Source organism: Scomber scombrus, chromosome 12, assembly GCF_963691925.1.
Source record: "Scomber scombrus chromosome 12, fScoSco1.1, whole genome shotgun sequence".
NCBI lineage: Eukaryota > Metazoa > Chordata > Actinopteri > Scombriformes > Scombridae > Scomber > Scomber scombrus.
Window position 1 is genome coordinate 7,177,193 of NC_084981.1, and position 13,641 is coordinate 7,190,833.

The 13,641-nt window shown below is 38.7% G+C and overlaps 1 protein-coding gene across 1 annotated transcript; it reads right to left on the reverse strand.

Moving 5' to 3' along the window:
- Positions 1-861: 861 nt before the first annotated feature.
- opn3 (opsin 3) lies at positions 862-9,090 on the reverse strand. The gene is made up of 4 exons (XM_062430590.1): positions 8,671-9,090; positions 5,941-6,260; positions 2,364-2,615; positions 862-1,665 (listed from the first exon to the last, which is right to left on the reverse strand). The coding sequence occupies exons 1-4, from the start codon at positions 8,987-8,989 to the stop codon at positions 1,402-1,404; spliced, it is 1,155 nt and encodes a 384-aa protein (XP_062286574.1). The 5' UTR covers positions 8,990-9,090; the 3' UTR covers positions 862-1,401.
- Positions 9,091-13,641: the final 4,551 nt, after the last annotated feature.

Genomic DNA, 13,641 nt, shown 5'->3' on the forward strand with positions numbered 1-13,641 from the left:
CTGAGTCACACAGCAATTTGTGAAATAGTCACTAAATTCCTCTTTTTTTCACCTATCTAGCCCTCCACCTCCAAACATGGAAATGTATCCCTTATAAGGGATGTATGAATGAAATATACTTCCAATTGAAATTCATTTGTTTGAAAGTCATGTTGTGTGTCACGAAAAAATGAGAAAATTCGTGTCCATTTCGTGACTATTTCGTAAGGCTGGATTGGAAAGTCCCACTGCAAAGATTCATCGCCACTTAACTTGACCTATAGTGATAACAGTACATTCAGTTCAACATGCTCAGACAGTAGAGTGTTGTGAAATCACTACTTGGCCAGAAATTATACCTTGTGCCTTGGTTTAATTATTTCTTTCTATGAAACAGCCAAAACAGCGCAAAAGTTTGGTATTCTCTACTGTAGAGAGCTGCTAGACCCTGGTCCAATATGGCGCTGGCTGTGATGCATCCTACTACCCAGATCTAGTATCTATCAATTGCTCCACTTTTTAATAGCATCTGCTTACAATTTTTTAGGACAGAATGAACTCTGTATAAACAGTATAAACATAATTGCCACTCACTCAGTCACTGACCCAGTCACTGACATTGAACAAGGTTTTTAACAGCGATGGAAATCCATTTATCAAGTCTATTCATAGCTGACAGCCCAGGAGGTTATGAAAAGGAGCGTCTCACTGAAGCATACCAAGGTCCCAGTCTCATCTCCTCTTATCTAATTACACTCCTGTATTCTTCACACATGTAATTCCACAAAATGTCATCCCACAGTGACTGTTCTTGTCACACTGGAGATTTAGATTAAAATGAGATAACGAACACAAGCTAGGTAGCTTAAAATAGCAACTCTTTATTGAATCCATACACAATAATGTCGGTGTGTGTACTATGGTTTATAGCTAAGGAGCTAAGGCTTATTTGCCATGTTACACAATTGCAGTTGGGTACCAACCAAAAAAAACAAAACTGCTATCATCCAAACTCCATAACACCACTGGCCTTTAAATACTCAACACAGTCCTACAGTTGTCACATAAATGGAACATTTGACAAATAAGTGTGATTCATTTTCTAACAGAAACATATTACTAGTTGTTAACTACATCATCATGTATGTACTGGATATCAACACAATTGATGTTAGATGAGGATGTCACACTCATACTTCCTGGTTAGACAAAACATTGTCAGAAATAGGTTTAGTTGAGATCTTGGGTTCTTCAGCAGCTGACAAAGGGAAATGTACATAAAGTTGTAACAAGTCAGTAACTGTGTGTAGATGCAGAAGAACATCCAGAGAGAGGTCAGATAGAGCTATTTTGGCTTGAAGTTACATGTCAGGTCCTAAGGCATACTGAGTGGTTAGTGGTGAGAAGTCCAGTCCCTGTGGATCACAATGGCCTCACTTGAATGACATTAACCTCTGAGGAATCTCCAGCCTTGGAGGTCACGTCCAATCGGCGGAAATCGTCGGTGGTGATGATGAAGACGATGGACGAGGAGCTGAAGGTCACTCTCTTTTTGGGTCGGTCCCTGGTGCCTGACATGACGATCGGTCGGATGGGGCGTTCGACCGGAGCCAGGGGGCGCTCTTTGAGATTTCGCTGCAGCCAAGAGAGCCTCGAACAGAGCAGCTGCAGCAAACAGCGGCGGAACTGAGAGAGGATAAGTAGGAGGAGAAGCAGAGGGAAGAGATAAAAGGCTGATATTTAACATAGGGATGAAATAGCACCCTCTGCTCGATCATTTATCTTTTAAATATGCTGATGTAAGATATCAGCCTCACAGGGTGACACCAAACTTAAATAAGTGTAAGTGACAATTTCACACCTTTACATACTATATATGCATACAGTACAATTAGAAGGTGAGAAATATGAACGGAACTCTTAGAGGAATATATATATATCTATAATGCAGATGTTACAGCTGCACTTTAGGGGAAATCAAATTCAATTAAATTCCTAAAAATACTTCTATTAAAATGTTTCCATACTTATAAATCCACCTCTCTCTTGTCTTTTCTGTTTAAACCACAAAATGAAGCAGCACAGCAGGACAGCAAACCATCACTCCTAATTTAGACGCCATTGATTTGCCCTATTTTCCCATATTAAATTCTGAGGTCAGTTGTTCTCACTGAAGGGGAAAAAATCGAATGAACACACAGGAAGTGGCCATTTACAGCTGTCAAGTTAAACATATTGTGTATTCTGGAGGGCAACGTAACCTGAATCTTTTCACTGCCCCCACCCTGACCATCTACAAAGAGCTATAAATAAGTGTTACACTGTTTACTGATGTCACATTATTTCTTGGCTGTTTTTCTTTAAAAATCTATATGACTACACACCTTTCGACTCATGAATACATAGATGAGGGGGTTGTAGGCTGTGCTAGACTTGGCAAAGAATGAAGGGATGATGGCCACTGTGGGAGAGACCATGCTCTGCCTGCCGAAGGCTTCCATCATGGACACAATAGCGTAGGGTGTCCAACACACCAGGAAGCAGGAGATCATTAGAAGAAACATAACGGCGACCTTCTTCTCGTAGCGCAAGATCTTGATGATCTGAACCGTTTGGAGGTCCTGTATGGAGCGTAGCTGTAAGAAACAGGAAAGATATTCACCAGTAAGACCAGTTAACAGTTCGACAGGCTGTCTACAGAATAGATGGTCACTGGTTTGGATGTTGGTAGTTTGACTGGTTGTATTACATGAAGTATTCATGTAGTACAAAATAAAAGGTGGTCATTAGTACAATTTTATACTATATTTGAGTATTTCCATTCTATACTACTTTTTACTTCTCCTGCAATATATTTCAGAGGCAAATATTGTACTGCATTGTTACTGCACTGCATTTTTCTGACAACTGTAACTACAAGTGAATTTACAGATTAAGATTTTACACGCAAAACCTATGATAAGCCAATAAAATAGTTGTTATAAATGTTGTTATAAAACTACCAAATAGCATATAAATGAGCTCAAATTCAGCAAGCTGTGACAGGTAAATGCTGTTTACACATTAATGCATCATTAACAACAATCTGATATTATAACATATAATAATATAAGACTGAAATAAGCCAATCTGCTGTATAATAAGTACTTTTCATTATACCAAGGCATGGTTTGATTTTTGTAAGATTCACATTTGAAAGATCAATACCACTCTCAGGTCTGTACAGTAAATATGAAGCTTCATATTTGCAGTGTATACATGAGAGACTAAAACTTTTACATAACTTCTTCCAACACTGATGCAACAATTTCTGCAGTTTATTTTTTATTTTGACTTCAGCTAGTCGAGTTCAGTGCTGTCGCTCCAAATAAAGCGAAAGCTGAAACTGAACCAAGCTGACTTGCACTGTGGTGGGGAACTAAACAGAAGCAATAGTAGAGAACATACACAACCACGTGGAAGAACAGAAACAAAGAAACATGTACTTGTTATGACTTGAAAAGAGCTGTCTTTTGGATCAGAGAAAACATCCTTTCACTTTTCACGCTCTACTTCTATATGGACAGCATGTCTTTGAAGCATGACTTCCAATAGATTTAGAAACATGGAGAGACAACAGTTTGTTGAGAATGTTTCTATTTAATTCTGTATTAATACTATAATAAATATTACCATTACAGCTTTATTTCCATAATCTTGTGTGAGTTGACAGCTCATAGATGAGGTGATAAAGCATATGACTCTCCCTGAGGACAGTCTCCAACAGCTGACTGAATCACTGCAAACTCATTTCTAATGAAGCCACAAGCTATTTCCATGTTTATGTTCTACTGTTTCCCAGCTTTTCAGATGTCTACAGTGAGATGTTCCAGCATAAAGATACTCTGTAAGGATCAGAGTACTTCCCTTTGAAGATTTTCAGAGCATCTCCCAAATTGCTGTGACGTGTGTAATGAGCTTGTCTCGGATCTCTGAGGTATTCAGGGGCTTACAGAGGGGCTGGGAGTTTTGAGATGCTAAAAATTGAGAGTGTGAGGATGCAGCAGCCAATATTTCCTAGATTGTTGCAAATACTTAAGGAAGGAGAGCGAGCAGCTGTACCACATTGTGCTGCAGACAGACATCTGGGTCATTTGATTTGAATTATTAGGTGTTTTTCTGGTTTACACATTTGCTTACATGTTATCCTGTTCTAAAACACAAGTGCCCATCTGCTCAGTGGTACAAACAGAAGAATATGATACAGACACAAACATATTAAAGAATCCTGTGGATCCTCAGTTCTATCAAATAAGACTGTTAAGGGATTTGGAAGGAATCATTAAAGTGAACACAAATACTCAACTATCATTGTAACAAAGTGCTCACTTGTCCTTTACTACTAGGCTGTCTTCTGTGAATAATACATTAAGGACACTTCAAAGAGTCAGTAAAGACACACAATGAGCTTTCCACTGTACCGGACAAGCCCTGAAGGCACAGAAGCGCATTATGATAACAGAGTTCGTAATAAAAGATGGGTGAAAGAAAGGCGGCCAGCGAAGGTCAAGGAGCTTTTTTTTTATTAAAATGAAAACCCAGAGGTGTCTGCTAAGTTTGTATTTGAGCTACGACAACCCAACTAATGCTGGCTTTTTAATACCAATATTGATATTAGTGTTTTTAAAAAATGTGATAACGATATACTGGTCGATATTGATTTTCTTTACACAGCCATAACCTAAATAAACGTGTGATAAGGTTCCCAATAGCAATTACAACCAAGAAATGTACTAGGCAGGACATCTTACATATGAATCTTATATATGTATGGGACTGGTGACAGTGTTTCAAAACAGTGGTGGCATTTCTGTACTTCTATGTATTGTCATTGTTATGCTGACATACAATATATGTGATACTATTAAATACGTAATGAGCTAATGTTGGCCTATGCTGGTCGGGACTATTTATTGGTCAGACTCTAATCTGTCTTCAGCCAAAAGTAATACGAAGATGTTTGTATGTGGTAAATACTCAACACTAAAGGCTTTTTTTGTAACCAGAAAAAATTACATTTTCTGATAAAGTGTATACAAGTGACAGATGAAATACAAAAACTAACAGGATTTGAAATGGCAATTCAAATGTGAGGGCTTAAAGAAATGACATTGTAAGTTTACATGTATGCACTAAAAGGTATACTGAATGCAATTCAAGTGTCAGTTGAAGTAAAAGTGCTTGAAAGGAGTTGAAATATCAGTCCAAGTGTAGATGATAAATAAGTAGCTTGGTGCAAGTGTGCGCATATAAAGCAGTTGGAGTGTATTGTGTATGAACAGTGGAAGTTGTGGCAGGTACAAGAACTGGACATGTTTTTTTGTCAATGTTCGAAGGTGAGGGTTTGAGACTGAAAGTGTCATTTAAATTGTAAGCACTGAAAACAGTTGAAATGTCATTTGGGGATAAAGAATTGAAAGTAGTTGAAATGTGAGTTGATGTGTAACCACTGGATAAAAAGTGGTACATTTTGGTTGAAGTGGAAGCGCTGAAGAAAGTTGAAGTGTGTGCATTGTAAGCAGTTGAAATGTCAGTTGTATTATAAGATATGAAATTGATTTAAAAATAAAAAATCAGGTCAAGTGTCACATTACCATTATTAGTCTGCTCATTATTCACTCAATTTAAACTACTACTACTACTACTACTACTCCTACTACTACTAATAATAAGACATTCTCTTTTATATCTGTAATTAAGTCCAGTGGAGCGAAGTGTTCATTTTATTCAGTCGTACCTTATTATCTTTTGTTGAGAAGTAGAACGATCGTTATTTTCGGCTGCCTGGTTTAAAGTTTCCTTCCAAGATTCTAGTCTGAGAATTTGAATCAGCAACCCTCCATCCACAAGCCTACGTAATTCATTCTATTGATTGTTCTAACTCATTCATAATTTATTATTATGCACATCTGCATATCTTACCATTTGCACTGTGTAGAGGATGTTCCCATAGCAGTAGATCATGATGCCCACAGGCACAAAGAAACAGCCAAGGAGGAAGAAGAGGATGAAAGAAGCATCGTTTGGATCCTTAGATGCCCAGTCCAGCGAGCAGCCCAGCCGGTGGATCTCCAGAGTGTATCGGTTCCAGCCCAGGAGTGGAGCCCCCGTCCAGGCTAGAGAGTACAGCCAGATGTGGGAGATGGCCCGCCACGCCCAGGGAAAGTCCACCACCTGGGCGTGGACCACCCGGATGTATCGCTCATAGGCCAGGGCTGCCAGAGTCATGATGGAGACGATGCCTGGCAGTTGGCAGTGAGAGAGATACAGACACACTGAGTAATGCGGAGCGCTGACTGGAGGATCTGGGTCAACGGCGACTCAGCGTCTCTTCAGACCAAATGAGTTTCATCATACTTTGTTCATAAAGAACTCTGAACATCTTGGTGCGGAACATCACATTTAAACATTACGTTGCGAGTCCTAGAAAACTCACAGAAAGGGACTCCTCACACACACACACACACACACACACACACACACACACACACACACACACACACACACACACACACACACACACACACACACACACACACGCACACACACACACACACACACACACACACACACACACACACACACACCTCTAAGACCTGCATCTGTCTTGTACAGCCTGTTCTTGGACAGAAAGGGATGCTGTTTGGGCTACATTGTGTACTCAAATATTTGTCTCTCCTTATGTTCATCTTGTACACATCACGCCGTTCACACTTTTATATGATGTGTAGTCCAAGAGCAAATCTGACTCCTCACGGCACACATTCTAAAATTGATTGTTTCTAGTCAATCAGCATCACACACTTATATAACCTATATATATCTATCCAATTATATACTCCAGTACCCTCTTCAATGCTGTCTGTGATTCATTAATCTCCTGATTAATGGGAGAAACGCAGCACCGGTGTCAAAGAATAGACACACAACTTACAAATACACTATACTATAGTTGTTCCAGGTTGTGCACTCACTGGAAGCACAGCTAAGGGGTTAGGGTTACAGCAGGACAGACGTGCATTGACAGTACAGCCAGGGCTTATTGCTGCGTCCCCCGTGGCTCGTGTGTGTGTGTGTGTGACGGTCACACTGACACTTACCTCCACTGGGTAATACATATGATAGAGATGACGACATATTTGTCTTTTCTTCGTTGTAGAGGACACACAGAGAAAGTCTGAGCTACTGGATTTATTAAACTGTATCAGCAGGGACTCATGTATTGTAATCATTGTCTCAGGTACAGTTGCTGGGAGGCAGGCTCTCCAGAATTTCGACGGTGCCATCAAATCGCACCTTGGCTAATTGCATGACCTTGGGGTTTAACATGTCAAGCTGTGCATGTGAGCATTTATAGCTGCAGCACTGTAGTGTGAGTGACAAGGGAGGGGCGTGGTGTTTCTCAGGATGTGGCGCTGCTTGGAAGTGAAATCTCTATTATCTGCCAGGCTTGTCTTCTTATCTGAGCATGGGCCAAACCAACAGGACGCCACATCCTTTCTGTTTAAATGCCATTTCCGTGACGAAGTACAGAAGTCCAGCACACTTTGGTTGAAAAGTATAAACTAAAAATCTGAACTTTGCAAGCTTTTCATCATGACTTATTTGTGTCATGTTTGCAGCGCAAAGCAGATAAACAAATATGCAGCATTGCCAACTGCGATGCTACAAGACAAAAGCAGATGACAGTGTTCTTTGGATCATGTGCAAACAACACAATGTCAATTAAAGGGCATTAAGACTATGTTAGAACATAGCAACTGTCCACAGCATCTTTGTGTTTAATTTACTGATAAAGGCTTGAGGGTATGCTCTTAATGAGCTCATTTTCACACATCCATCCTACTTAGCTATAATTCCTACAGGGGTGGGACCTGCAGAGTGACCCCCTGCATTCATTCACAACTCACATAACACATAACTGCTGGTAATAAACGGACAATCATGTTGCTGTGGTAATAGAGGCTGTGGGCACACTGAAGGTGTCAGAGGCATTTTTTCAGTATGAAGCAATTATCTTCAAAATATGCTTTCTATACATTTAAAAAAATCACCCACTTATGAATAAAGATAAATAGTATAAAATCAGGCCTTCAAGGTCGTTAGGTTTTTACTGCAGCTCTTTAAGGGAAGAGACTGAAGGGTTCAGTCTCTATATTTTGACCAGCCACAAATTTCTTTGAAGGATGTGAATTAGTGAAGGAAAAGAAAAAAAGAGATTATTAATAATACTAATACTAATAATAATACTAATACTAATACTAATACTACTACTAATAATAATAATACTAATACTAATTCTAATAATGATAATAAAACAATACATTATGCTTTTACCTATAGTATGTTTGAATGTATTTCACAGAATTAGTTCAATGTGGAATATTTCCTGCTTGACTTCTATAGAAATACACACACATATATATATATATATAATACACATGTATATATACGAAGGTATACATTGACTTTAGGATTTCATGTATATAATTGTTTTCATGCATTTGCTCACATATCTTTTTTTGCAATAGAAAGACGAATAATTAAAGGACACGAGCAATATGAGTCCTGAATTATTCTGCAACATGTTTATGTGACAAACATGAATAATAAATGTTTATTTAAATGTTTCCTCGTTTTATTTTCTCTCACCAAATAAGCTGTTGCTGAAGCCGTCCCACATGCATGTTGCCTGGCTCCAAATCCATCCTCCTTTGACGCACGAAGCAAAGGTAAAGTTTATTCCGATCAGAGAAACTAGAAGATCACTTAAACTTATGTTGACCAGTAACAAATTGGTGGGCGTCCGCAGCCTCTTGAATTTACAGTAAAGTAGGATGACAACAACGTTGTTGCAGAAGCCAAACACTCCAATAGTCCCGATGGTAAAAGCCAGAAGTTTGTAGGTGCCAACTGCAAAAATATATTGTTCTGCACTTCTGTCAGCGCTGGTTTCGTTGGCAGGATTCATTGCGCGGATAAAAACTTGGTCTCCAGCATTGTGCTGCGCGGAGGGAGTGAGCGCGCGTCCTAGGCACGAGACACTATGGGCTCCACGCCACGCGCAACCCGCGCCGCTAATTCAAACCAGCCTGAGACTGCTGAGAGCTGAAACTGGGTCAATGTACCAGTGTGAAGTAAGTCAAGGGGACTATATACGTTACACATCCTGACTCATTTTCACAGTAAAACAGTTTTTGACCTACATCTTTTGCGATGAATTTTATAACACTTCAGTTACAAATACAAACATGTAATATCTAACAGTAACATCTTTGAGGTAGTAGACCTCTAATATAAGAAAACCGACCATTTCATAGGCTATTTAGCACAATGATTCCAAACTTGTTCCACATCAAGGACCCCTAAACTGACACATATTAGAAAACAGACCCCCATGTGATAAAACTTGTGCTTTTTGATGTTTTATTACAGAGAGTGTATGAAACTCGTAGCCAAAATAGTCATAGTCTACATTTAGTCATTGTGTTACTTATGGATGGAGTTTTAGTGAAAATAAATGATTCCCCCGTTGCTTCCTTTGAGACCCACTGATGCAGTATTTCAGCAGTATTTAATGTGGTACACACTATAACGTTCAAACTTTTATTTTGAAATTCAAAGGGTCCTACCAATCTCCGGTCGTATTTCGTCTAACTGTGGGTGAATTGATAGAGCAGGCAATGATGTGTTGTAATGAAATAATTTAATGCACATCAAGATTGAATATAGGCTACATATTTTACATTTCTTATAAAATCTAATTCCCAACCTCTCAAAAATATTTGTATTCTTGTTCCTGCAATTGAATGTTTGAGCTTCATTGTGCAGAATGATGTATGTGCAGAGTTTGACACTAAGGCTGTTTATACTTTCATCTGCTAAATTTGGAAAGTTACACCATGTTCATTGTAAATAAGATTTTAATAGGGTGGGTACAAGCATGATTTGTGGCATTACAACTAGTCTGGAGCCAATCATCGTTCAATATTCAACTAATGTGTGTAATGTTTAAATTTGTAGCCTCCAGTGCAAAAACACTGAGAATGGACTTTACAGTGAAGTGTGAGACATCCAGTGTGCAGCAGTTAAACTTCTGAAATGAAAAATATTTATTCAAAGAATTGTGTTTTTGATGAGGGAGAAGGAGTAAATGTCATTTTAAGGATTTTGAAGGGTGATTATAGATTTTCTTGTCAGACAAAATTCATATCAGACATATAATATTTCTCCAAGCAGACTTTTTTTTTTTTTTACATGTTTTAATACATGTCTGGAGGGGATCTTTAAATTGTGTTTTAGTGTAAGAATGCATTTATTTGAAATTTATTATGGATAATAATTATAAACATGACACAATGATGACTTTTCTGTTGGAAACACAGAGCTTAGCATTCATCTCTTTGTACAAATGCTTTTTTTCACCTGCAGACCAGTTGACATTATGCATGATTCTCACACCTCAGCTATTCACCAGGACCTCAGATATGACATCTAATTATGCTCCTATATGGCAGTGCCCACTTATGATGTATGAACATTTTTATTACAGTAGTAAAGTAGTAATAAATCTGAGGGAAGGAAATTGGAGGACTAATAAGAATAGAGAGGGCACCTAAAGGAAAAAATAAATTTCCACTATCCAAACTCTGTGGACACTTTCATCCAAAGCTTAAAGTGTGTGTGTTTTGCAGTAGTTCAGCCGTGCACTTCCCAAATAGTAGACCAGCAGTTTCACATGCACTTGGCTTTAGATGACGACAGTACAGCAATTCTGTTGATTTGGCTGTGTGTCTGTAATATCTGTGACATTTTGAGGTACTCTCCCTCCTCCAGCTGTCACGTTTTGTCCACAGAGAAATGTCACCGTGTTCAAATGTTGTATTCCAGTAGAGACGTTGTTTGCGTCTGACCTCATTTCTCAGTGCCTACAGGTTGATTCAAAATAGCAGATCTTGCTTGAATAAGACAAGACATGAGAGTTTGCGATGAGGAAGTGCATGACACACAGACTCCAGGAATGTTTTAATCATGCTGCAGTTCAAGCACTGACTCAGCCATGTGCTGTTCATTCACAGTTAGAGTCACAGGATTTATGCTGGAGTCTGGTACTGTGATAAAATGCGTTCCCTTTTTTACACCAAGGGCGCTGTCGAAGGAAGTGCTGAGGTCAATGGTTCATTTTCCTGAAATATGTTTCACACATCACATGCTTCATTCTTTCCTTTGCTACAGCAGTACAGAAGCGTAAAAATCACCAGTGATGTATGTATGCATTAAAAATGTAAAAATAAAAAGCAAAATCCAATTAAGAAATAGGTCAACAGCATTTAAATATCCTCAGGAAAAAGATTTCCATTATTAGTTATATACATCAGAACATGAACACATCCATCAAATGTAGGTCTAGCACATCCTGTGGAGGCACAACTCTTCTGTGTTTTTTCAAACCAATTCTAAATAATTTGCCTTGAACATAATCTTTATAAGTACTTTAAGACGGAGCCCCTCTCTTTTGAATTTCCTCTAATGCTTTTAGCTCTGGTCAGAGCTTCTGCAACTAGGTCAAGCTTCCAATCAAAGCATTTCTTTCAGTCCTTCTATCTGTCCATCTCTCTCTCTCCTACCAGTTGTTTGTATCTCTCTCTCTCTCAGTTAATAAGAGGCATTGAGCATGATAGGTCTTATTGAGTGGAATCTTATTAAGGGTTATCTTTGAGCAGATGAGCCCACTCTCTTTAGCAAAGCACCTCTCCTTGCATATATACAAGCATCCACAGCTGTGCCCCCCCCCCCCCCCCCCCACCCGGGATGCAATTACTTTAGAATTACAGTTCCCGTACTCTGAATCGTTCCATAATGACTTTTTTAAGTGTCTTTTTAATGTCACAAACAACAGCACTTCAGACATGACAAAGCTGTTGGGATCAGTAGCGCTTAAGTCAGTATGCTAAATATGAACAGCCTGCAGGCAGTTAGTTTAGCATAAAGACTGGAAACAGTGGAAATAGATGGCCTGCTTTTTGAATGATTATCAGCAAAATTGCAAAAATAATCACACTGAACGCTGTAAATTGCTGACTAACATTTTATGACATTTGTTTTCCCGACAAGATCAACTCTTGCGATACAATGTCCCTTTGTAGCAACTAAAGCAAGACATAGACATGCAGGTACCAACAGTACTTGGTTAAAGAAATAGTTTGACATTTTGGGAAACTAAACTAGTTTGCTTTTTGTTAACAGGAGTTAAATGAAATGACTGATACCACTTTCATGCCTGTGTGATAAATCTGAAGCTACAGCTAGCAGCCAGTTAGCAGGAAGGTGGAAATAACTAGCTAGCTCAGCAACAGCTAGCTCGGCAATCCACTTATCAGCACATCTAAAGCTAATTAAGTAACACGTTATATCTTATTTGTTTATTCTGTTCAAAATGTAAACATGACAAGTTGTGAATTTAGGGAGAGTTGCAGCCATTTTGCTAATGTTACCTGTAGCTTCATATTTAGCTTACGAATATGTGAGTGGTATCAATCTTCTCACCTAACTCTCGGCAAGAAAGCACATAAGTGTATTCCAATTGTTAAACTATTCCTTTTTAAGTTTTTATGCTTAAAATGTGCCTTAACTGACCCCAATCTGGTTTATTATGTTTTTTCTAAGATACGTTTAATTTTGTTCATTAATTGTTAAAACCATGTCGAATCAAATTACCCAAACAATGACCCAGCCAAAGTGCTTACAGTGATGATGACCTACTTCAAAAGTCCTTGACAGATTCTACCAGATTTTGACTCTACAGAGCCCTGCCACATCCTACTGACTGTAGAAACCTCCCGTCTTATATTTAGACCAATTTTAATGCTATAGCAGCTGTAACCTGCTCTTTTGTTAAAATGCTAAGTAGAAATAATGCATGTGCCCCAAACCAGTTTCTCAAAAATCGCTGTGTGTCATATCATCCCTGCTCTCTCTGAGGGATTAACAGGGAGTGTGATCTTGAGGACAGGGGATGTTGCAGCTGTAATGCACTGGTGTATACTGCTGCTAGAATGAAGCAGTCACAAAACGCTGAGTGTTCTTTAAGCATTTCACATCAGTCCTCAGATTTGTGTAGCAGCTAAAACACTTGTGAATTGTCCGGCCTGCTGCTGTATGAACTGTGTTGTACAATTTTAAAAATGTCTTTCTTACTCAGGGTAGCGACTGTCATTGTCATCAGCATTTAGTGTTCAGTGATGGAAACATTCATCATCATCATCATCATCATCATCATCATCGTCATCATCATCATCATCATCATCATTCCTCTTTACTGTCACTGCAAAGTGTCTGAGAAAATGCCAAAGGGACTCTACTGTCTGTCTGAGGAATAAAAATGTATGAAACTCTAAAAGATACAGGGTAAGATCAAATTGAGATGTAAATGAGAAAACAACCAGCAATTTCAAAAATGCCCTTTATTATGTGAAGAAAAAGTAAATATTGGCACTTTTCAAATGACATGCATGATTAGAGTGAGGTTAGATAATGTTAGGATATTTTTAATCACTTTGTTTTAACATTTCACAAGACCAGACCCAAGGCAACTTAATTATGGCTGGCCATGATGTTGGCCGA